General features: G+C 36.9%; 1 protein-coding gene across 4 annotated transcripts in view; it reads right to left on the reverse strand.

Moving 5' to 3' along the window:
* Positions 1–26,162, reverse strand: part of LOC110841243 (tyrosine-protein kinase transmembrane receptor Ror) — a 90,808-nt gene that overhangs the window by 22,699 nt on the left and 41,947 nt on the right. For all 4 annotated transcript variants that reach the window (XR_015536201.1, XM_022086605.2, XM_022086612.2 and 1 more), the window contains one exon: positions 3,446–3,580. Coding sequence is in view for 3 of the 4 variants with exons in the window: in XM_022086605.2 (XP_021942297.1) it covers positions 3,446–3,580 (135 nt within the window). In the remaining variant the exon portion in view is untranslated. The remainder of the gene's footprint in view (positions 1–3,445; positions 3,581–26,162) is intronic.

The following is a 26,162-nucleotide window of genomic DNA, read 5'->3' on the forward strand; positions in this document are numbered from 1 at the left end:
AGTGCGTAGGCCTGTAGGTTAATTGGAAGAGGTAGAAGGAGTAGGGACATTGACGTAAGTTTCTCCTCGTTCTCTGTCAACAGCTGTCATATATCAGTTTGAGGGATTTGAAAGTTAATTTATTTATCAGTTTTCTGTGTCTTTCTTTGGGACTGTCTCTGTAAATGAAGTAATCGGATATAAGCAGGGATGCGACGCAAGATTGAAAACACCGTTTGCACACAAACGAGTCAAATAAAGTCAAATCTGGGCATGCCTGTAGGCTAAAAAGAAATGAAGAGTTTCGTACTCTACAGAAAACTCCATTCGTAATTTGTTTAGCAATAACAAATTTGTTATAGATTGAAGTCATATCTTTATAACGAGCTTAGGAGTACTTAAATTTTCTGATGTATAACATGGCAGATATAGGATAGATCTACATAAGTCTTCTTGCCACTAATTTCCCGGTGGGACTATGTTTATTTTATTTAGTGTTCTGTCTGACGACAGGTCCATATGAACAGGATCCTTCCATCCTTTTCTCGGACTGGGACCTGTTCTTATACGTTCTTGGCAGATAATCCAGAAGTGGTTTGCCATTGCCTTCTTCTGTGTGTGAATGGAGTAATTGTTGGGATGCCACGGAGAAACCGGGGAAGCCCCCGGAGGAAAACTCCGTGTTGCCTAGACCACGGCCTTGCCCAACACAAGTTATAAATTCGGGCACCGCCGGGAATCGAACCCGAGACCCCAGGATTACAAGGCCAGCGTTCTAACCACTAGACCACCGTGGACCTGGGACTATGTACTAACATTAATAAAATCCTCTCGGTCTACCAGCCGTGTCAAATGGTTAAAACTTGCCGACGCCGTGAAAGTTTTAGATCACACAATGTACTAATACGTCGTACCCTAAATCACTGGGCGAATAAATTTTCCTTCTTTCTGTCTAATAGAGCGACTTTCACTTCTGATCTGAATTGTGATGTGTGTTGCTTATTCGGCATCATTCTGATTTAGCATAATTCTGTTACGACGATAAATATGCTTGTAATTACCTGTTGCAGTATTTATAGCCTGTGGTTTATTTAAAAATTTAATTCAGTAGTGATGCTAATTGCATAAATTTTGCCACATCGCCATGCCGGTCATAATAGGCCTGCGTATTAAAACTGATTTAAGCCATTTTACTGGTGCTGGAATCTGATACTAGCATTTGACGGCACTGAAATGTATTATAATTTGGAAATGTTATTTGACGTATCGTTGAAGGGGTGCTACATGAGAAAAATAAGGCACGAGCCGCCAATGGATAACTTTAGAAAACAAAGTGCAAGTGCACTCACATGATGCATAACACTCCACCAGGTGCACTGTAGTCGCAGTAGCAATAATGGCGACGAAGATGAGTACATAAAGCCAATTGTGTTCTGTGATTTAATAAAAGTAAAACGGGGACGGAAGTTCAGAAACACTTGCAAACTAAGTGTATAACAAACCCACCTTCTGGGTCTTCATTTCTACAGGATACAAACAGTTTACAGTCAGATTGTGTGTGTTCAGGACCAATATGAAAGCAGGCAGCGGCCAAAGTCCAGCAAGCTTAGTGCGTGGATTACGAGTGAAACTGCTAAAGGTACTGGCACTGTGAGACAATTTAGCGTAGAATGAGTAATGTAGGAGTAAATATCTATGCAATAAGTTGTGCAAATTAGTTTTGTAAGCCGATTTCAATCTTTTAACACGATACAAAATTTAGCACCTGAGATTGGTAGTAACATTTAGAGATGTCTATTTCAAAACATGTTTGAACGCGGACTTTCCTGGGGGCTGCATTATACCACTGTACGTCGCAATGTAGTCTTTTCTAAAAGTTTGACAGCCCAAAATCGCAAATACCTAATTAAGTTTTAGATTCCACTAAAATAAAAAAAACAGTGTTGTTCTTTTCGCCCATTTACCTTGTTCATTAATTAATTAGATGTTTGGTGCTGTATACTCGTATAGTCTACTTTATATTTGAGAATGTTAATTTATTTTGTTAGAGTTTCAGGTCTCAACCATTATTTTTCTTGCATGCACATTACCTTCGTTTTAATTTCTGAGGATCCCATGTCAACACGCAAACAAAAAAACGTTTGATTTAACTTTAACAGCTCTCATTCATTACTGTTTCGAGCTTCAGTTACAATTTTATGTGCAGGATAAGGTAACAGATTGAAGAGTGTAATTTGACCTTTTGGGGGTGAATTGCGTCGAATGTTGAATTAAGGACGATTTTTTCCCTTTCAATGTCAATTACAATGTTTGTCGAAGCGTTGGAAAATTTTTAACATTCGACGTTGCTCATGCCGAAAGTCGTAGTTATATATTGAACTGAGGCCGCAAATATCTAAGGACAAGCTCGGAAAGTGTATTCCGTACCTGAATAACACATAATATTCCCACGCTTTCTTTGCAACTCGCATCTAGACGTAATAAATCGGCCTTGTTTAATAGTTCCCACTTTGGCCAATAGATCGCAGCACCCATTTGTCTACCTCACTATTTTCGTCATCCGTCATTTTGTTAGGATTTTCAAAGGCACGATTTTGAGGTCGTGCAGAATAGTACCACGCTCACAAAAATTTAATCCAAATCTGTCCAGTGGTTCTCGTGTTGAATCGACGGACGGACGGACAGACACGACCAGCCCATAATATGTTCTGGGTATGCACTTTATGCAAAGAACGCATAGAATATTAAATATTGTAGTTCCAAAACTCGCTCAGTCCCCTATTTCGTTCGGCAGGTAAATTTTGCTTTGAAATTATAGTTTCCCAAATTTCTGGAAATGGACTAAGCTACTTTTCGGGACCACACTCGTCGATTTAATTTACACAAGTGTGCACTATGCTGTACAAAATTGCCCTGAACTTAGGTGGTTCCGTGTATGGAAAGTTCATAACGGCAGGCTGTCGATAAAATTACTGTTTTGGTTTCATGTAATAAAAAATGGCGAAACTAAGAGGGCGATTGTCAAATCGACAAAAATCAAGTTTCTGGCGTGATGCTTGATAATGATGATGGTTATGTATATAGACATGTAGAAGATGATAATGATGCGACGGAGATGGGACTGGTAACGATGATGAATAATATGCTGGCGACAATGAAAATTGAGATGATGAACGGAAGACGACGATCCGTTATTTTCGATCGTTTAGACATGTCAGGGACATCTGAAAATTATATCGCACAGTGCATAGCCTAAATCCCTAAAGGTAGTATTAAACAGGAAATTAGGTGGGAGGGTATGGATTTAATTCATCTGGTTCTGATTCTGGATAAGAATCCGTGTCTGGCTCTTGTGAACGTGGTAATGAATCATCGTTTTCCATGAAAGAAGGGAATTTGTCGTGATTAGTTTGTCCGCCTCTCCGCGTACATTTATTTGGTTGGTTGATTGGTGATTGATACCTACCTGTCATCCTGTTGGGACACTTGAGATCCTTCGTGGGCTCTGAGCCGTCGTGCGGACACACGCATGTGTAGTTTTTGTTCGGTAGTTTATGACATGCTGCTTCTTGCCCACAGAGACCCGGCCGACAGTCTTCAGCTGAAATAAGTAACAGTGGCATAATGAACACATGTCTCTGATATGTTTCATGCTGTGATAATAGTGTATGACCGGACAGAGCTATAAATAAATAATAAATTAAGAAATCAGCCGATTAACAAATAAGTAGATTAAATGCTGTGTGAATGTGAATGAATGATTGATTGAATGTAGGTGATAAGGTAATTGGACAAGATAATGACAAGTTCTTAAAGGTAGGACTATTTAATTTATTTCGCGCTTTTAATCTAGATTGAAGTTTTAATGAAGTTGAATTCTAACATCCAAAAGATAATATTACATTCGAAAAAAAGTTTTCCTTAAATAAATATTCAAGAAATTGTGTTTCGCTCTTTTGAACATGATAAATATAGAAAATGCCAATGTTTATGTGCAGCCACTAAACAGATAAAGGCAGAAGGGACAGTGAATTAAACTAAATAGAGATTGTTCATACTGAGATTCGTTAGTGAAGAATGTAAGAAGAAAGCAGGAAACAATCTGCCGAAATACAAATTTTAAGAAGTTTTTCGAAAATGTATGTGTTATATTTGATTATCAGTGACTGGGAAAGACAGGGCATGTATGTTTTTGTTATAAGAGACAAAAGTAAACTTAACACTTAAACAGAACGTCAGAAGGATTATCGAAATTCATTTTAAAACTAGAAAACGTTGGCCTGTCGCGGGCCACGATCTACACAAGATTTTCTTGCATGCCCTTGATTCGCGCAATTTTGCGTTACGCATGGCGTGAAGTTTGTATATAATCTGTGACAACGTATAGAACAATACTTTAAAAACAAAACATTCAAAGACCCAATTAATATTTAATGAATAAATCCAAACGGAATTTCCCACATTAGTATAATCTGTCCATTTTAAGTGTATAAATATAATTGTGATATAAAAATGTGTTCGTTTTTACAAATAATGTATCGCTGTTTAGTCTTTGTGTCGCGCTCCACTGTTTGAAATTTCACCATCAATATTACGACGGCCTCTTCATTACGAGCACGCGTCTGTTATGTGATCGCAGCATCGATTTGTTGTAGTGTGATATTAATTATATAATATTCTTAGAATTTATTGGCGTATGGGGTAAAGCCATTGCCACCCCACCCCACGCCAGACCAGTAATTGTGTTAATATTTCAAGGCTGTTATAAAATATGCTTCAGCAGACTGACAGTGTTGTGTTTGCTGGGTGTAAGATCCGAATATTCTCCTCAACATATTTTAATTAAACACATCCAGTCTGTGATTTTGTCTTCTGGTAACAAACGACGTTCCAGCGTTCTCATATTCTACGTGTATACTTACCACTTAACACATTTTATTTTCTGTCATGTCCCCAATATTTTCTTCGGTTTTATTTGTTTCTTTAACTAGTTTGTTTTACGTTGCCAGCCGTATAATTCTATTCAAATTAGCCCTTTAGAGCCCGGTGGTAACTGAACGTACCACGCATTTTGTATTTATATAGGTATTATTTCATTAAACAGCGTTAATCATCTGATATTTGTAATGGAAAAATGTTTTGTTTTCTTTGAGGTACGGTCTGAATTTTTAAACAATATTTAAATCACATTTGGTTTCACAGAGTTGAATATGCAGGCTTTAAGCAGACAAGGTTTAGTACCCACCAAAACGTAAACAGTTTTGTTTTGTGGCATATTGCATTTAAATTGCTTTCTAAAATTATATGCTCGAAACTTCATGAAGTATTAACTGTTATTATTATCTTCTGTAGGATCAGTCGTATGGTTATTGTTTGGAGACCACAATTCAGATTTTACTTAGGCTGCAAAACGAATCAGCTTTCCATAGTCCGTTGTAAACCTTGGTATTCCAAGTCGAATATTGAACAGTCACAGTTTTTTGACTTGCAGTACGCTCTCTGTGACTGCATTACACTAACGAATATTACAGATTTGTCCAGTATTACAATGCTCACGCAATTACTGTGAATAATAACAAAACAGAGGCCTGATTCAGGTTCCTAAAACCCCTGAAATGTAACTGAATCTATTGTATGTGATCACATGCACCGAATGCATTAATTAAGAGGAGTTGAGGCTGGGCATATTACAATCAGATCTGGTTATACAGAGGTCAAAATGACAGTTCGCACCTGGATTGCTATTATCGTTTGCCTCAAAGGCTTTAAACGTTCTAGTGGAAACCTTTTTCAGTAACACCAGACTTTAGCAAATTATGTACAGTACTTCACTATATGTGCATATTTCACGAATAGGTATTAAATAGAATTGCTACTATCAAATTAAAAAAGGAATTTATGAATGAATACTGGTTTTATTTTTAAAGACGAATATTCAGTGGAATGGTTTAACATTTAAATTAATCTAATAATTTGTATTTAAAATACATATTCAGTATCGATTGATTTGTTTTGTAGTTCAAGGTTCCAGACTCGTACTGAATGTGTACGCGATTTCAGAAAAGCGGAAGAATAAATTTAAATTGTTTACATATTCTTGATAAAGGTAAGGTGTTCCCTGTGCTTACATACCACGCCATGAAGACGTATAATGAAAACTAGACTGAAGCTCGACTACAATCTCAGCTCCAGATCCATTTTAATAATATCATTTCGTTAACGCTTACCCTCGGCTTCCGGCTACAGTTCATTGTGTATTTCTAATCTCTCCCATGCATGCTACATGACATTCCCATTTCTGTCTCTTTAATTTTATTACCTTATTCAGTTGGTACTATCGCGGGAGTTTCAAGCACTGTATTGAGAGCCAAAATACTCAAAGATATTTTAAGAACATTCCGTACTTTGTTATCATGTTTTCATTCATAGGATTGTTTTCCCATAAAATTATGAATAAATAGTTTTTCTCTTTTAAAAATAAAAATGAGTTTAACAAAGTATTCCAAGCTCGAGGTGTAGCAAGGAACTAATTATTGCATGGCTTCAGCGAGTACGGTTTTAAAATAATTGTACTTGTCAAGGTCCTCTTTCCTTATTTAACTGGTGATCCTTATTCAGAGTGCAACTACGTACGTAAGAACGTCACTGATTTGAACTCTTTACGGCGTTCGTCCGTCTGTCCGTCCCACACGCCTCCAAATTGAAGTCTTTCTTTGTGAATTCTTAGAGAAGCAGATGGATGCGATCAGCATGGGACAACTGCTGTTTTCTATAACCAATTTACCAGCACGAAGTCTTGCTTCTGTGTAGTTCTCTTCAATTTCTTTCCTGCTTTTATCTTTCTTCGGTAAACAAAGGAAAAAATAGGGTGAAAGAGCATCAGAAATATTGTAGAAATGTTCTTATTTGTGTTACGTTTAAATTTATTCATTTTTCTAGGTCATACTGACATGTAAGGAACACCGAACTCCAGGACGAAGTCATGATGTAAGACAGATTTTCTATTCTTGGAAAATATGGCACAGTTAACATATTTGGGAATAAGATTAACTAACTAACTAAATGGCTTACCGAACCCGAAGGTTCATCACCGAATTAACCAAAGCCCTCCACCGGACCCTGCCCTGGGCCAACAAAATCCAGTCTCCTTCAACTCCTATCTCCCATAGATCCCGCCTGACATTATCCTTTCATCTACGTTTAGGTCTCCCCAGCTGTCTCTTCCCCTTAGGCTTCCTAACCAATGCCCGGTGCACACCTCTTGTCCCATCCATGCGCGCTACATGTCCCGCCCATCTCATTCTTCTCGACTTAATCACCCTGACAATATTGGGGGAGGAATACAGATTTTTAAGCTCATCATTATGCAGTTTTGGGAATAAGATTAGCAAATTAAAATTTTGTTAACAAAGAAATATAGAGCAGATTGAATTCGCTGAATGCTTGCTACCATTGAGTCTCCGTTTGTTGTTAGTCTCCCGCCACAAGACGCGTTGTTTGTGCGGGTATGACATTTGATCTTTCTCTGTAAGGGCATTTGAGAACGAAGTACTGTGGAGATATTTTGACCTAAGAGAGGAGAAGTAACAAGATATTGGAAAAAAGAAAACTGTAGAGTGAGGAGCTTAATGGTTTGTACACTTCAACAAATGTTATTAGGGTGATGAACTGAAGGAGGGTGAGAGGTCCTTCTCACATTGGGGAAATGAGAGATTTGTTGGAAAGTAAGAACGAAAAAGACCACTTACGAGATACAGGAGTTGATTTTTGAGATAGTATTAAAATGGATCCTAAATAATGTTTTAGGTTGAGGAGTGAATTTAAAAGGCTTATGGTAGCTGGCTCTTGGAAAATACGGTAATGAACTTTCCGATTATTTAAAAACACGGGAAATTTGTTGAACATCGTAGTGATTTTCAGCTTGTAAAGAAAGACACTGCTTCATAGACATAAAAAGAGCTTGTTATGTAAAATGAACCTTCATTGTTTAAATAGAATTATCGGCAGTAATTTTTAATATAAATTTTGAACGAGTCATGAGGATTATGCACGGAAGTCAACAGACGATCACTGGTATTTGCCCTTGTTTACTCTCCCCGTTTTAATACAGTAATATAATTATAGGATTTGTTTCTTAAAATTAACAGATTTAGTAAGTCGAATTATCGGAAATGTGGTAGAAAGAAAGGAAGTCCATAAATGGGAAACAAACAGTCAAATTGTTTGTAACGAATAATGCCAATACTTCCTTCTGCATAATTAATGGATGGAGATCTTATTAAAACAGTAATAACATTTACGATATGAAGTGTATGTCCACGAGTCATCGGATTCACCTGTCATATCATTATCCTGTATCTCAAATAATAAATCATACAGCATCCGAAATCTCCACTGGACTTTATTTATATAATGGTTTAAGACAGAGCCCTGTATATGCCACTACTAAATCTGAACAAATAAGAATAGCAGTAATCTATTGCTGAGGCCTATTACTAGAGATGCAAGGAATTCACATTGCTTCTAAATGCATCGAAGCAGCTCCTTTGCCATGTAAAATAAATAGCGCAGTTATTTGTGTTGAACTTATACTGCAGTATGACTGAGCTGTATAGTACTTCCACACGATCGAATTATTCGTAAAGAATGTCTTACTCTTGCGATGGTTGAAAATGTTTTAAGAAGAGAAATTCACTGAAGCAGGTTATATTTCTTGTGAAGTCTTTACAAGACCGTATAAATTTTCCGTATGAAAAGAAACGCTTATAGCATCTTTCTTCAGAAGAAGCTTTTACGTTATTCTTTTCTTGTTATTTCTGAGAAAAATATTTAAAATATTTCTAAAGTGTGATATTTTACTTCAGTCTGTCGTGGAGACTCAAATTCACACTAGTTTGGTTTGTAATGATTGTCGAATTTATGACCGTAAAACTGATATATAACAGACTTTCTTGCCACTACAAATTCTAATTTTAATTCAAAAGATAATCATAATTTATTCACATTCCTGTTATCAATTTGCCTGATTTGCTGTGTTGCTAGATTAAGTTCCCACCAGGGTTCAATCCGATTAAACTCGGTTTTATTTCTGCAGAAGGTTTAATTATATCCCGGGTCTTATGTTAATTTAGGTCGACGTTTACAGAAGCATGAAGTGTTTAAATCATCAGAAGTCCAATATGATTTGTTGTGCGCATCTATATGATTACAACGATTTAGATGGCAAAATTACACACGCATACTTCACGTGTGCAATTCTGTGCATTTGACTGATATTTATAAAATTGACATCTTTTAATTAAGGAAAAAACGTACCTCAAAGGACACTTAATGACCAGCAATTACTTATAATGAATAAAGCACTTTAACGTATGGAGACCTGAGGGCAAGAGTGGGCTTACTTACAAAATTGGAAAATCTGGAATATAAAAAGTAAACTCATTGTCGTCATCTGTTTTGATATAAAGATGGACTGAGGTATCTTGTGAACATTCAGCCGTATTTTCCTCAGAAACTATGGTATATACACAATAGTTCACATGGCTCTACAAGCCCTGAAAATAGAGACAAAAACGTTTGTATCTACCTGCAAGTTCACACGGTGTTACAGCCCAGAAAACCAATGTCAACAAAACATGTAGCGGGTATGAGTATATCTGCACTTCGTGTTAACGCTGCTCTGTGCAATATTAGTATGTGGCTTGTACCCGTGGGCACACGGCCACTTGTTAAGACTGTGTGAAAATATATCAGATTAGTAAATTTGGCTAGGTGGATCTGAACTGAAGATGGATTTTTCGAAACCATGTAACAGGCACGTGGGACACGAGATGTTATGCTTGCTCTCGTTTCCTCATCTCCTTGTATCCCGATTTGAAATTTAAATATGAAATGGCCCGTGTGAGAATCTTAATGAGATGGCTGGAACGCTATCTACAATGGCCATGGCCCGTACAATTTTTATGAGTTAATTAGGCCTGTATGTTATCTGAGGAGAGTTCATTGTGCGGGTCTTATAAATAAACGACTGAAGTTTAAATCGAATTACACTGGATGTTCGCGAATATGCGAGCTGAATTTCAGGAGGTAGGTCATCCACATTGATGTTCAACTGGTAGCATTATATATGATGTCGATATTTTTTTGTTAACGCTGTGCTAGGTTATTAATGATGTCAGAATAATTAGAAATTATGAAATTGTTGATTATTGACAAGTGTGTCTGTGCAGATTTGGTCTCTCACATGAAGAGAAGAATGGGAGATTGAGGGTGTTTGAGAACAGGATGCCAGAGAGAATATTTGGACGTAAGCTAGAGCAAACGCGTAATGAGGAGATTCACATCTTTTAATCTTCATCAAACGTTGCTAGGGTAATCAAAACAGGATGAAATTGGCGGGGCATGTTGCATGCGTGGTAGAGATGATAAATGCATTTAAAATTTCATTCTGTAAGACTGAAGGCATAGATTGGAGGATAATATTAAAATTGAACTTAACATAAAAGGGCATAAGGATTCGCCTGGCTTACAGGCTCTTCTGAACGCAGCAGTGAGCTTTCGGGTTCTACAAATCCCGGATTCTCTTGACTAGTTGATCGACTTCTAGCTTCTCAATAAGAAGTCTGCTCCGTGGAGTTAACTTAAAGTTTTTGTGTTTAAAAGATTTAAGGAAGAACTGCGGGGGGAAAACGTTATTAAGAATTTTCACTGTAAATATAAAAACTTGATGGAATTCCAATGTGAAAAAAGCAGTTCGAAAGTATTAAACTCATTCTAAAATGCCAATCATTGGGGGAGAAATAATACACATTATCGTTTAAATATCATACGCACTGCCAATAAATTAAAATTTCATGCTCTGCTTCTTTGATTCTCTGATCTTGTCAGTTTTTCTGGTCGCGACAGATTCATGAAAGAACGCAAATAGGGCATGAATCCCTTTCCTTTCATGTACCGTGTTTTCTGTTTCCAATAGAAATATCATATATCATGTACGAATGCCTTGGGTCGCTGGAGTCGGCCAGGTGGCTAACGCGCAGATTTTCCAACAATTACACCAAGCTTGTCATGTGGAATTAATGAATCAGTACTCATTATAATCATGGAATAATGCGTCACGCCTTACTAGATTGTAGGAAAATGTAAAACATGAGCAATGCAGAAGGTTTTGAATGAGGAACAAAAGACATCGAGCCATTGCTATTGAGTGGGGTCGGTAAAGTAGCTTTTCTGCTGTCGACGTTTTGAAACTCGGGTCATTTCTCGTAACTGTCAATAACAATATTTCTTAATCCCAATTTCTTACATGTCCTACAAAGGAATTACCCTACCCTTTCGGTTTTTTTGGAAATCTGATATATGTGTTCACTGTGCAGCAGTGGGTCATCCTGATTAGAGTCCTCGTAACCAGGCACGCCCGATAATGGAAACCTTCAGTTTTTTCAAGAGTTGTGCCATGGTAAAACAATAAAAACTTAGTATTCTGTTCATTAACGTCACCGAACTAATCGGAGAGTTTTTAATTGGTTTGGCCTGTTATGCCGATAATTAGAATTAAATGTACAAATATATTAGAAGACGGTTTTCACTATTAAGAGAAAACTGATTTATTCAGGATAGTTATTATGCAAGGCAAGAAATTTTTAATAGTTATAATAACAATAAGCCTCGAGAGCAAAGCTGTCACTGGCTGGCCATGTGTTTAGGATAGGAAGACAAGGAAAGAATATAGAATTTTGATGGAGAAACCTTTTGAAGAACTTTTGCTTGAAAAAAACTGAGAAGGAGATTGTGGGATAATATGTTAATGGATTTTAGATGGACTAATTGTAAAGTTGGGAGATGAAATGGAACGGTTTTAAAGTAGTATCGAGTGGCGGGCTTGGTTACTAGCAGCAGTGATATTTCGGATTCTACTGTTGCATTGTTAGACATGCTTTCTGACTGCGACAGTAACTACAGTTCAGCTTCAAGTACCATGTATTTTCCGGAATTCGTACAAAAGTTATTTACTATTTTTTTTTATAATTATTAAAAGCGTCCACATGTTTAATGTGTAACTGAAATATAGAATATATATCACAATTAGTTAAGCGTTTTATAGCTACAGAAAAAACATCATGTACGGAGGCTTTGGCATTTAGAAAGACCGGAGTATTTCAACTAGGCTATGCATATACCTCAAACAGTAGATAATGTCCAATGGTACATGGATCAGTTGATGACTGAGTGTTTGTTCCGCATGGCTGACCATGTTCTCGGTAATGACTCTGGATGGTAGAATGTTCTGTTTTACAAGGTCTGATGTCATTAGGAAGCTTTTAGATATACGTTTAAAGTGGGTGTGAAGACGTTTAAATAGTTTTGCGGCTGGTATTTTTTTTTCAGTTTAAAGGGGTAGGAATGAACACTGGACAAAGGAGGGGGGAGATGAAGGTAAGAATGAAGGGAGTAAGAGATGAAGGAAGATACAAAAGGAATCATTCCTCCTTTAATTTAAGGAGCATTTCCCTTTATTGTTGGTATAACAACACAACCATTACCACGTACGTTTGGAGTATCATCACATATTTCTATATGTGTTGGATAAATTACTTGATTTCTCTACTTGTGCTTGTATGAGAAGTGTTTTTGGAATTAGCCACTGCGTTGTTACGTACTTTCCACACCGCTACCTTCCGAAAAACCAAACAAAATACAACGGATTTTGATATAAAAGTTTCCAGTTTCTGTACTTGAATTGCTGTCTGTGAAAGCATTGAATTACACCTCGAACATGAGCTGACTAGGAAGCTTAATTATAATTAGGGATCTGTGTATAAAGTTTAAAGCTTATTATTAAAATTAAGTATATTTTATATACAGAATTCTAAACATTACGTCTATGATAATATTACATATATAGACTGCTCGAGATAGGTTATTGTGTGAGAGTTAGAGGAATTTCATTAAAAAGCAACCTAAATACATTTAATTTGTTTCATATTGCACACAAATAACAATCAACTCAGATGTATCTTTATGAAAACTCGTTTAATATTATTGCAATTGCGGTGATAATTAGGGAGGCATTTTGAAGAGAAATGTGAAATTGAAATTTAAGTATAAAGTTAAGAAGAACTGTTGTGAATCAGTTGTATTACTTACTTTGTGTTTATTTAACGACGCTTTCAGTAACTTGCACTGCATAGCGTCAAACTAATTGATGATTAATTACTTGGAAAGGATATTGAAGGAAGCGGCTGAGCCTAATATAAGGGTGCTATTCCAGAATTTGCCTAAAGAGACTGGAGATATCCACTTAAAACCTCACTCCGTATAGTGAAATCCAGGCCGAGATTTGAAGCCGTGATTTTTATAGCACGAAGCAGGAATGCTAACCATTCGGCCGCAACGCCACGGTCGTTTGTATAAACGAGCCCTAATGAAGATAACACATACTTCTATTCAAGACGTATGTGCGTTGTAATACGTATTTGGAGCGTGACCAAGTTTACTCCTTTTTTCTTTTACATCCACAGAAATTATTTCGCTAATCGGAGTTTTCTGAGGGGAATGGACTGTGTGTATCATGGCTGACGTCCCACAGCCGTAGTAGTCCTTCCTCTGGTTTACCGCTCTGCATCGTCATCTCTCTTCCGACGTTGCGCGACTACAGCGATCAAGCTCATGAATTTTGTAAATGAAGCAGTAATGCACCAAAAGGCAGCCGTAGTAGTCCTTCCTCTGGTTTTCCGCTCTGCATCGTCATCTCTCTTCCGACGTTGCGCGACTACAGCGATCAAGCTCATGAATTTTGTAAATGAAGCAGTAATGCACCAAAAGGCAACAAATAGTCCATTGAAGTATAAGGGTGTTTCTAAAATATGTACCACAAATGATAGGAGAGCTTCAGAACGTCAGTATGAGTCAAATGGTTTAATGAACACAGGTTTAAAAACGCTTCGGTAAAAACTTAATGAAGATAAAAGTTTAAGGGAGTAATGTTTGACTGAGGGAGTATTTACATGTTACCAATATAAAAAATTCTCAAAATTCCTTCCATGCGTATGAATACTTGTGCGAGTATCTTAAGCCTTCGAACACACCAGGTGTGGTTCGAATCTCATTTGCTGCTTCCCATATGTGGTGACAAAGTTGCTGTCTGGAGTGAGTACTGTTGGCATAAACAGCATTTCTCATGAAACCCTACAAATACAAGTCTATAGTACATAATTTAGAAGCACTATGTATAAAACATACAATATCACTCTAGTTTCAGTATGGTCTATCGAATTAAATTTGACTCTGGCCTAACGAAGCGTATGCGATTTTTTAAAAATTCAACTGCAGCTCGAAATGCGAATTATTGACGGGAAGTTAGGTAATCTCTCTTCCTCAGATGTGCAAAAACTAATGATCAAGAACTGAAAGGATAGGCTCACGTTACTAAATGAAAACAAATATCCATTTGAACAATCCCTATACGTCAATACCAATCTTGAAATAAATTTAAAATATCGAATTTTTATGATCTAAAAATAATGTGTATTTGACAGAATATCAAAAGCAGCTTTCCTGATGGTTGTTCACAGTTGATCTCGGTATCACAACTGTGCAAGTTGTGCACACGGAATGTCAGCCGCTTATTGTGTTAGTAAAATGGCGACAGGAATTATATCCTTGGTTACTTAATTTCAGATTTTTGCAGTTAATCCTGATATATTTCTTTAATGTCGTAGTGTGTGTGAAATTCATGTTTAATGTTGGCATATATGAATTTTGCAAAACGAATTTATTTACACATTATTCAGAATTTGAAATAATCATAGTAAGAGATAAAAGAAACAATGAAAAATAAGTGAGCATTATCACCACCAGTATCAACGACATACAGAATATATCACTCACAGCAACAACCATATTGACAACGACCACGTACACACTGACTTAGAGGTAGCTTGAATTTCATTGCAGAAATTGGCCACTTATATCTTCAACACGACAGAAATGTCTATCAGCGTTTGCTCAGTTTTATTTCTGTTGCTAAGAAAGTATTCTTAAATAGATGAGTAATAATTTTGATAATCAGTGTAAGTCTTATTAAAAAATAACAAAATAATATGTTTTAATACATACATATTATTAATTGAAGATTAACCATTACATTGTTTGAATATTTATAGGATGTAAGCAAGCAAGTTTACACACGCGCATGCAAATTACATACCCATCTCTGTTGGGCCTAATTAAAATATTCAGATAATACAATGATGCAATTTTCCGTCGTCTGTTTTTTTATATTCGCTTGGGACTACTTTCTTCAAGCACTTCTATTTCTTTTTGTAGAACAGGAGTTTGATATTCACGTCAGGCCTCCTAGTAGCTGTAGCTTTGAATGTGAATATGTGGACATACTTAGTCTTTATGTATCTCCTCAGGTGCTCTACATGGATATAAAATTAGTATGCATACTACATTTTATATCCATACGTATGGTAGAAGAAAGATCAATGCTTCCAAATTTTGCACATATTTAAGCCTGCTTTTCAATCTTCTTAATTTTTGACTATTTAGAATCTATAAACTCCTAAAACGAGACATTTGTCCTCTGTTTAAAACGACATAGTTTCATTTTTCCGAATTCTTTAAATTATAAATTTATGTTTCTAAAACTATTAAAGTAAAAATAACACCAATTTGTTTAAATATATGTCATTTGGAGTATCCGTTGAGCTTTAAGGAACACTTTGTTGTTTGTAATTATTGAAGAAAATCGTGATGTAATTATGAAGTTCTGTACTCATCCAGATTAATTTTTATAGTGTAATGTCTAGACATGCCTCTTGTTTCTACAGTTTTGTCAGCTTTATTATTGTGTTATGTCGGCAGGGTAATATGAATGTATATTTTATAAAACATTATTATGTAATCAGCTTTTCTTATAAATGGGTCTTAACTTTAGAGTTAATAATAATTTACAAGAAAATCCGATTATCAGAATTCTAAACGTGGAATGGGAGAACTTAAACAGATGTGTCTATACATCTACAAGTAGTAAATGAAGCCCCTGGGGTAAAAGGTATACCAGAGTGGATGAATTGGAATATGGAATGTAAATATGTAATAATTAAAATAATTAAAGATAATTCTATCCGTAACGTTTAACAGAAGCATATACATGTCTTACAGCATTGTGGATGGAAGAATTTGTATAGAAATTTATAATGTAGTCAGAGAAACAAAATAGAAGCAATACTTACAAACTATGATAATGCATATGAAATCGCATTAGAAGAGGTATTAATACCATTTAAATAGTCCAAGAATAAGAAAACTCTAAGACTAACTGGTATAAAGACTAGTTATCCAACAAACCAAAAATAATAACATTACATTTAATTAATGTATGTTGAATACCTGTTATATAACTCATATGCCGAATGTGGGATGGTTGAGAGGTACATTATAATTACATATTAAAGAATTAAACTAGGTCACTCGCTCACTCACTGTTTGTATACAGAATAAAGAGTTTTCGAATTAATCAAATATCTAAAACATTAATATTCGTAGAACAGAATGGTTTCATAAAACGTTGCTCCTGTATAAATTTCGTATTCAGAATGGTTGACAGGAATGTAAAGTGGAAAGAGTTAAGTGTCAGTAGATTTACACCATCACAGAGCAGGTTAGCTCAGGGATATACATAGCGCATTCTAAAGTCTTCAAGTTCGAATACCTACGATCTTGAATGAGATTTTTATAGCTTTAATGGGTTCTTGGATGTTTAACGAGATATGCGGTAGTACCTCACAATACTATGGTCGCTTCCTTTCCCATCCTTAACTTATTCATAGTTTATAATAATATTCGTGTCTATATCTCTTTAAAACTCCCGTGAACTAAACACAAAATGCAGGAAGCATATAACCGACGGAAACTCGGATTGACTGTACAGCATCAGAATTGACAAAGAAAGCACTCAACAGTGCATTTATCTTCGTAATTATATAAATTCGGCTTTCGGGTGAGAGCAGTGTCGGATGTTCGGTGTTAACCGACGTTTCTGCAAAAATTGCAGTTGTCATTTCCACATTGAAAATGGCAGCCGCGGCTGTCAACCGAAAGCCGAATTTATACTTTTAACCAGCCTTGAGAACCAAACTTCTTAATTATAATTATATTACAGTCGTTTGGGCTATGATGTCGTGTAATCATGTAAGTTGTTACCAGAGTTTTGAATGAACGTTTCGCCTACGTTTTCAGCTTGAAATCCACAAGATCTCAGTCGACATTTTCGTCACCGTAATAACCTCAAATCTCGGAGAACATTACAGTTCATTCAGTGAGTGTTTTGCGATGTCTGTCCTCAGCGTCTTCTTAATTCTCTCTTCCCTACAACGGGCCGCCTCACAGGCGCCTCGCTTTACCGTTCTATTGATGATCCAACGCCCATGGTTTTGTTGAAGGAAAAGTGCCAGGAAATTATGCAATGCCAAATTATGACAGAAAACACATGACGTGATGTCAAATAAAACGCCGTGGCCGGTTGGTGACGCGATGGACGAAAGTAAATTGTAAATCTATGATTAAACTTTAACGACGTAGGGGTAGGTAGTTGCTTTGTTTCTACCATTGAGTTGAAAAACAAGGCAGGCAGTCTGGGAGGAAAGGCTTTCAGTCCTGTCGTTTCACATCGTGTTAATTCTATTCCATGTGTTTTGTTTCAGAAATCAGTTGTTTTGTTGTAACAGGAGCGTGTGCTCTCAGGTTTTTATCTGTGTCTTCATTTCCGTCGAATTCGAAAATAGTTTACTTACTGAAGATTGCTGTCTTCTGGGTTATTGCGCCGTGTATTCCAGTAGATTTCTACCAACGTTTCAGAGGTCATAATGCCTCCGTCGTCAGGGCGATAATGAACCTTCGGTTTCTATAAAAGACGGTGAATTTATTAACTACTTAAGAAACAACTAACTTATCAGTAAATGTTTTGTGGAATTAGTTATGTAACGACGAAAGTATAGAACACACAAGAGCATGCTCAGCGATATAGGGGCCTGCTTTGTAACAAAATTAACGTCGTATGACGTGACGATTGACGACATCAAAACTCAGTAGAACTAATGCGGTTACCGTAAATGTAAGAGAATACGTCACAAAACCCGTTACATTTCAGTTATCAGATCGTTATGAAATGTTCTAAGTAGCTTAAACCCACTTTATATCATTATTGTTTCCAAGTATTGTTCTAAACACCATGTCTAATACTGAAAACGCATAATTCAATACACAAGCTCTGTATCTATACTAAATTTATACTGAAATCCTTGTATACCCCTGTTTTTTAATAATTAAATCGTGCGTTAATGAAGAACGGCACGTGCTACTGATATTTGATTCTAATTAAGTTACGTGAAGCATATATACTTTCTCATCAAAACTTGTGCGACTTTGTTCTGGAACTTCCATTAAATATTTGAATTAAGTATTTCAGTTTTGAAATGAGAGAGCCATCTCATCAATGACTGGGTTTCTAGTCGTGTTATAAGCACGCATTCATCTGACCTTCTAATTCCGCGTTGCTGATTGAGAATACATATCATGATGCTCTATAGTGCTGTGATTTGCGATTGTTTAAAACTGAAGAATCGAATGTTTATCTCGACCGCGATGCCATCGATAACTCAAGGAAAGGTAAAGCTTATTACGATTATCATCTCTAACTCCGAAAACCTAGGTTTGGTTATTGGAAGATACAACATTTATTAACACTTTTTGATCACCTGTTGGGCTCAACCCGACACTCGCGGAAAATACGTTTTGGCCCCATGTACAATTAAATCTCTCAGTCCCAGTACTCTTGCAGTTAGAATAAATGAAGAGAGACTGGCTCTGATGATTTGCAACGTTCTCAAATAAAGGTACCTCGGACCCAGACCGATATTTTGTAAATCACGTTCCGATCCAATACTGGACATGTTTTGACAACCCTTACAGTTATAACAAATACATTTATATTTTCCACTGTGGTTTACTATGCGATCAAATAAATGAATCTCGAGAGGGGTTGTCTACCGGGTTAAGTCCGATATTCCCAAATGCACTTGCCTGTCATATTCTAATACAGAAGTCTCCTCATTGAAGTTAGAATTTGGTATTTTCTGAGTCAAATGAATAGAACCTTTGCTTTTGTAAATGACCTCTTCTAGTTATAAACAATATGCCCAGTGTAGCAAATTCGTTCATGTTTGAGATACATAGGTTCAAAGGTTTCGCGGATGTCGTTTGATGGAACTGATGTATGATAATCAGCTGATTAATGACCTGTTGACGTTGACAAACTGTAGGGCCAACTGTGACATTGAGGTCGATACAATCTGGGCTGTGTGGTTGGTTGGTTGGCTACTGGGCATTTCCAACACCGTTACCCGTGTTTTCCGCATATTTAAATAAAGCTTGACCGTAATCTTCACTTTAGAAGAGAAAATGATTTCAAACCCGCGTTATATAACCGCTGAAATAGGCTTTACTGTGTTTGCTATCAATGATATATAGCTACGGAGTCCATGGAGCATACCTGCTACATTCTCTGCCAATCTCACTATCCTTGATCTAACAATATAGTCCTCCATATTCAAAAGTACTAGAAACTCATAGACGTTTGAAATGTTGAAAACTGCCCGGAAAAGTTTGTCGCTATGCTTTACAGGAGATAGAATTATATATGAATGTATTGCACTCATTTTCAGTTCAGTCATTTTGTCTTTTAGATGTTATTCCCAGAAGGATTTCAAAGGACTTATGTAGTTAATAGATACGAGTTTAAAGTTCTTCAATACAGAAGGAAGAAGGATAACTGTTGAGTCCTCTGAAAAACTAATAATCCTTCAGCTGGAAAAGAAATTACTCATGTGAAACTCAAAGGTTCATTTTTATTTTCACAAAAGCCAGCCAAATCCATTTATATAGAAGAATTCGTTTAAGTCTGAGGTCCCGTAACATTGCATAACATGTATATTTTTTTCTATGCGATATATTAATCCTCTGGTCAACTTCACACTGGACATCACCCATTGCGAGAAGTCCGTGATTGCTTATCTAATGTATTCGCAGCTACTCATCATGTATGGAGACCGGCACATCCTTCCTTAACCGGAGGACGTCCCGTGTCATACAGCTGTCGCTGAAATTTTAGTGTGTGTTTTATGCTAATAATTAAGATAAAATGTGATGTAAATTATAATGTAATGCAGTAGCAGAGGTGGCATGCATAATAATATATGGGCAAAAATAAGCAAATTGAGATGGTTCATGTTAGCTAATGAAGTGCTTCTAGCCTTAATGAAATGGAGCGTGTCGCGAACCGACACCCACACGGTGAGAGCAACATGTCCGCGCATTTCATTAATGGTTTAATACAAGGAATTTATATATTATCAGTGTGCTTTTATTTCTCTAGGATGCAGTTTATTAGTTGATGTATCTTACAAGTTTTTATGGAGCAATAAGACTGAGCAAATTTCCTATTTCCTCACAATCGATTGTCCTCACACACCTAAAGAATCGTACATTTCGATTTGCAGTCAGCGGTTCTCTAGTTTATTACGCACCGTGTAAGGTTAGACATTGTCCATTGTCCCAGGTGGACCTGAATTTAACATCCTAATACCGAATGTCGTCGTTGAGTGGTTTGCCCTCTTGCTTTGAACGCGGCTTAAAATCCTGGCCTGGAGACCAGATATCCTGCTACAGTATTTTCGTGGTTTTCTTTGTTTTCACACCCAATTTTTCAAAAATATCTTCGGAGTAGATTCTTTCCTTAGAGGCTAATAGTCGCCCAGTTAATAAATGACCCGCAATTTACGGAGCTCGAAAGTTTATCACTGTAGTCACAAAATACCACCACAGGTCGCTCTCCCGAGCTAGCTGAACTCAGTCTACAGTTTTCGAACTGACTTGATATTTCCTGAAGGAAAAGATTACGATAGTGTGGGAGGAGGGAAAAAAATCACTTGACACTGCATTCAGACAGTGGAAATTAAATTCCATCCTAGGCAGCATCACTTGACGGAGTGTTTAGCGGAAGTTAAGGAGAAAAAGAGAAACGTAGTGTTTCGAATCCCCCATTGCTTATAGAACAATCTTTAATTTTAAATTTGTGGTGTTAACTCAGGCCCCTTGGAGCGATCCATTTCACAATTTAAACATAGCTTTAAGACGTAGACCAACATTTTTTATTTATAAGTTCGATCGGCCTATTTATACGAAAGTATGAAATCTTTTTATCTTTGTCTTAATTTTCAAAGTTTTCTTTGTACCGAATTTAACGCCACCGAAAGTGTTCCCAAGTCTTAAGCGTCAGTTTAAGAATGAAACCGATTGGTTTGTATGCTATTTTCAGCTAATCCACATGGTAACAGCACACTGTGGATCGACACGTTTTATCAGAATCTAAATATTACTTTTATGCCAACTGCTAAGAATAATTTCAAACTTCCAGAACAATAACGGGGATTGATGACATCCATCTTGCGGTCAGTTCGAAAAAGAATATAAAAAGAAAGCTGAAAGCTTCCGGGCGAAGTACGAATGAACGTGCTGGGATATGCAGTGCACCATTCTCTGTCTCCATCAATGGACCAGCTGGGAGATGTGTGTGTGAGAGAGAGAGAGGTGAAACGTCATATAAGGACCCTTCATATGTCGGCATTTACTACGAGTGGTGGGTGGACCCCAGCATCCCAGGCGGGCCTCTAGCTACCAACTGTTGTTCTGAAAGGCTTCCCGCTGGCACTTAGAGAAGATCCACCAGTTGGCTAAACAACGTACAGAAATAAACCTTCTCATAACAATGACATTCTTTTTCCCACCACTACAAAGAAGGAGAGCACGGTGTAAGATGTTCTTAGCACTCTTGGAGAGCGTCCTAGCGGCAGGCAGGAGAAGTAAATTCTGTTGCCACAAGTTCAGTGTGGACGACGACTACGAACAATGGCGTTGCGAGCAAGCCTTTACAGAAACAGTTGTAGCTGAACGACTGATTGATTACTTGATCAGATGTGACCGTTCACCGCTCGTATCAAACATATGTTAGTTCACACGATGTCGCAACCCGAAAGACCACCATCGACAACTTTAATGTAATTTTATGGCTAGTTTAAAAGATACATGCAGCACAGGAGCCAGTTGGCAACTTCTGTCGAAGTGTAACGTCTTCTGATATTAATTCTGGATTAACACGACACGAGTCTTGTATCGAACAGCTTACAGCTTAAGTTACTTTTCGTGAAAGACGAAGTTGTGTAAACTCTTAGTGTAGTCTGAATGTTTGTTTTGTGTAAAGTGGTTGGAAGGAACAGAATAACACAGTACCTCTATTGTTCTAGCGCTTCCTATGAATTCAAACCATGTCCATCCTATTCTTAACCCACTCTTAGTTCATCTTCCTGTTGTGTTCTCATATATCCAAAGTAGCAATTCAAGTTCCGTATCTTATAATTTGTTTAAGGTTTGAGAATCGTATCCTGCGGTTTCTGTTTCTTCTTATCAGTAACACGAATGAAACGCAGTCATTTTTGCCCACAATATTAATAGCATTTTTTTCCCCTTTTTAAATAGATTTAACATTGCCGACAGCAAAGTACTCATAATATTCTGTTGAGCTAGCTCACCCAGGGGTCCGACAGATCGGTTTTCTGCCCTATTTCTCACTTTTTACCTTGCCTTTCTTACCTGAAGACGTAAGCAGAATCCAGCTTCTAAAATGTTAAAGTTCTTTGATTTCATAATTTAAAAGACGAAGAAAGTAAAACAGAACAATTTTGTGTGACTCGACTCTAGTCAATTTTTGGCCATCATGTAGCTTTTCAGTTAAGATGTTTGTAAACTTTTAATTTACCAATTCCAAACTTCTTACGGACATAAGAAGTTCACTTAAAATGATGAGCATATACTTAAATGTACAAGAACAACTAAATTCTGTCACTAAGAACGCACTATTCCGGTAGAGTAAACTGTTCACAACTGCATCTTCCTTGCCAACCTGGTAAATAAATTACGAACACAGAGAGAGCTGTGAAGACGTGGGCGACAAAAATAATGCCTGATGGTGTTCTTGTGTGGGTACCAATTTACGTGTACTAATTGTTTCCACACTGCTCTTCTTATTGTTGAAATATATAATGGAGAGTTTTATATTACATCGAATTTCAGCCCACTCTTCCGGTTGACGTATGTTTGCATGCAAATTAATTTTCCTCTCACTAATGGATCTCAATAAAGTAAACTATTTTAGTGCTATGATTCGTTTACTCCATCATGTGTGGTCACTCCTTCAGCAAACAATTTCAGTCTTGTATGAAACAGCTTTAACTGATCTTATTTTTTATGCAGCTATTTACTGTTGGGGCAGAGCAGAACATTTTATAAGGCATGTATATGTGAGTCCTTAGATACTTGGGCCAGACAGATGCAATCTCTTTAGTTAACTACATGAAAATCTGAGTGGCCTTGCATTACATCTCTGACAAAAACGACTGCAGAGAGTCTGCCTACAGAAGTTCCTTAGAAAGTTGTCAAAATTGAATTTTGCCTTTTTTCTACGTCCTGAATTCTTAAAATACTTGTGCTTCTAGTGGGGTCGGGACAACTTCTGAAACTAGAATGACGTCCACAGAACTACTTCCTTTCGTACCTCACAAACAGGATTAAAATAACACAGTTTATTTCTCGCAGACCTTGTAGAATTAATTTCATTTGCCAAGAAGTGGCGTCGCTACCCATTGCCTCGTTAAATCAATGGATTCCTTTAAATTTGAAGTCCGATTGACGAGAGATTCATAGAATGTAAGGCAGTTCTACAGAATGGTATATAAATCGATTTTTCTCAGACAAAAGTTGTTTCGTTTTCTACTTTTTGTACTAAGTAATAGTAAACACTAGTTTAAAAGATGATACAATACGAGAGAACTTTAGATCTGAGAAGCTAACAGCCGGTCATGTGAGACTTAAGGTTCTCACGGCGTTGAAAATGTCGATCGTTGTCTTCAGGGTTGTGACGCGGTGGTTACTAATAGTTAGATGGAACTTACGGGGGTGTGGTCGGTAAGTTCCTCCAGCGTCACAACCCAACGATCAACATAAGAGTAGGTTGGATAGTCAAGAAATTTATTGCCTTTTATGGAATCCGAATGTTTTTTATCGTGTTCACAAGATACCGCCACGGGCCCCTATCCTGAGCCAGACGCATCCAGTTCGCATCTAAACATTCTGTTTCTTTTAAGATCTATTTCAATACAGTGTACCCATCTACGCTTAGGACCTACACATCCTCTCTTACGTGTATCCATTAATGTTACTCCTGTGACATTGAAAGCTGGCTGTGTAATTGGTATCCTCTGCCGCTATCTCTGTATAAGCAAGAGGGTAATGCCGATTCCCAGTTGGCTGTATGTGTTTTGACTCTCAGATATGACTGACAATATGAAGATAATATCTGGCAATGCATCTTTACAACACTCACTGCCCCACAGCGAGGGGTTGCAACCTACACAATGAAAACATTTTATAAGTTCACAATAAATGTCTAGAAATAGATCGCGCAAATACAAGTTTCGGACGCCCTGTAGGCCACTTGTCTGTCCACAGTGTAGACAAGCAGCGATCTAACTCATGCCACTGAAAGTCGTTCCACGTTATCTGCTTGTTTATTTGGTAGCCAGTCACACTACATTAATATTCTCGGAGCCATAACTGGGCTCCGACTTTGTTTCTGTCTTACAGATTCATATTTCTTGATAGTTTCGCCTGTCTCTTAGAACAGGAACAAGATATATTAATAAGAACATATAGTCTGTACCAGCTACGACGACCCTATTAGGATAGGCCTATTATGTGCTGTAAATGGCTCGGCAACGCTAGTAGGAGAAAAAAGTAATCGAAGATAATTTATATTGTCTCTACCAATACAGTCAAACTTACAGGCAAATGTTAAGGTTATTTTATCTATTAATATCGTAAATATGAAGACTGACTTGTGTATAACACATAGTTTTTACAACTTTCTTCTTGGGTGCGTGGGCTGGAAAATCTTCCCATTTCTCCATCTTGTGTTTTATTTTCACTTCGTGTCATTTACTTACACGGATTTGTATGGTTTTGGGACTTGGTCTGCAGTTTGAGGATAGAAAGGATATTAAGAGAATATTTTCAAATAGGGTGCGGAGGAGAATATTTGAGCCCAACACAGAGTAACAGTAGGATAAAGAACTGTGTATATCTGTAACATAATTCTTCTCTCCAGAAAATATTATCAGGCTTATCAAATCGAGGTATATGAAACAGGTGGGGTATGTAACACGTATGGGAGCGATATGAAATGCACGCATAATTTTAATAGGAAACATATGAGGAAACGATTACTTTGAAGTGCAAGGCGTAATTAGGTTAAAGAGGATTTGAACTGGATTCGTCTGGCTCAAGGCAGGGTACAGTAGCGATAGTGAAAATTCGTTTTCCGTAACAAATTAATAAAATTAGTGTTATCTGTTTAAAAAGGTGGATATTTACCGGATTTAATTGCTTTTTTCATATTATGGTTTTATTGTCGACAAGACACCCATTTCGTAATGAATACATTATTTGATTCACTGCCGATAGTAGACTGTTACATGCTTTGAATATGAACGTTTTACAAGGACCACGGTGTATATATAAATAGTGGTGCGATTAAAATCCATTGTAGAGGTAAATTTAATTAAATTAATGTGCATGTACATTTACAGGTCTAATTTTTTTTCTGAATATATAATTCGTAATGTATTTTCCATTTCAGTTAATACCACGTGTTTTATTTACGGGGCACGCCTGTATATAGAATTTGTTTTTTCAACGATGTATGGGGAAGTTATGAATAGTTTCACGACATATTTCAAATAAATATGTACTTTAGAAATGTATGAGTATTGTATATATGTACATATACATTGTAATAGTAACCTCCACTCTGCGCCTACATTTCCTAAGTGGTCTCTTTCCTTCAGTTTTTCCGATTAAAATTATGTACGTACTTCTGATTACTTGCTACATGCCCAACCAATTACATTGTTCTTCATTTGGTCACCTCACAAAGATTCGTGTGAAAAGTCTCAGAATTCCTTTCATATAAATGGCAATTTTGATGCGTTGTGTTTAATCTTTCTGTT

The sequence above is a fragment of the Zootermopsis nevadensis genome, unplaced genomic scaffold, assembly GCF_977971745.1.
Source record: "Zootermopsis nevadensis isolate Lab colony 2312 unplaced genomic scaffold, Znev_1.0 Znev_ptg000021l, whole genome shotgun sequence".
Taxonomy (NCBI): Eukaryota; Metazoa; Arthropoda; class Insecta; order Blattodea; family Termopsidae; genus Zootermopsis; species Zootermopsis nevadensis.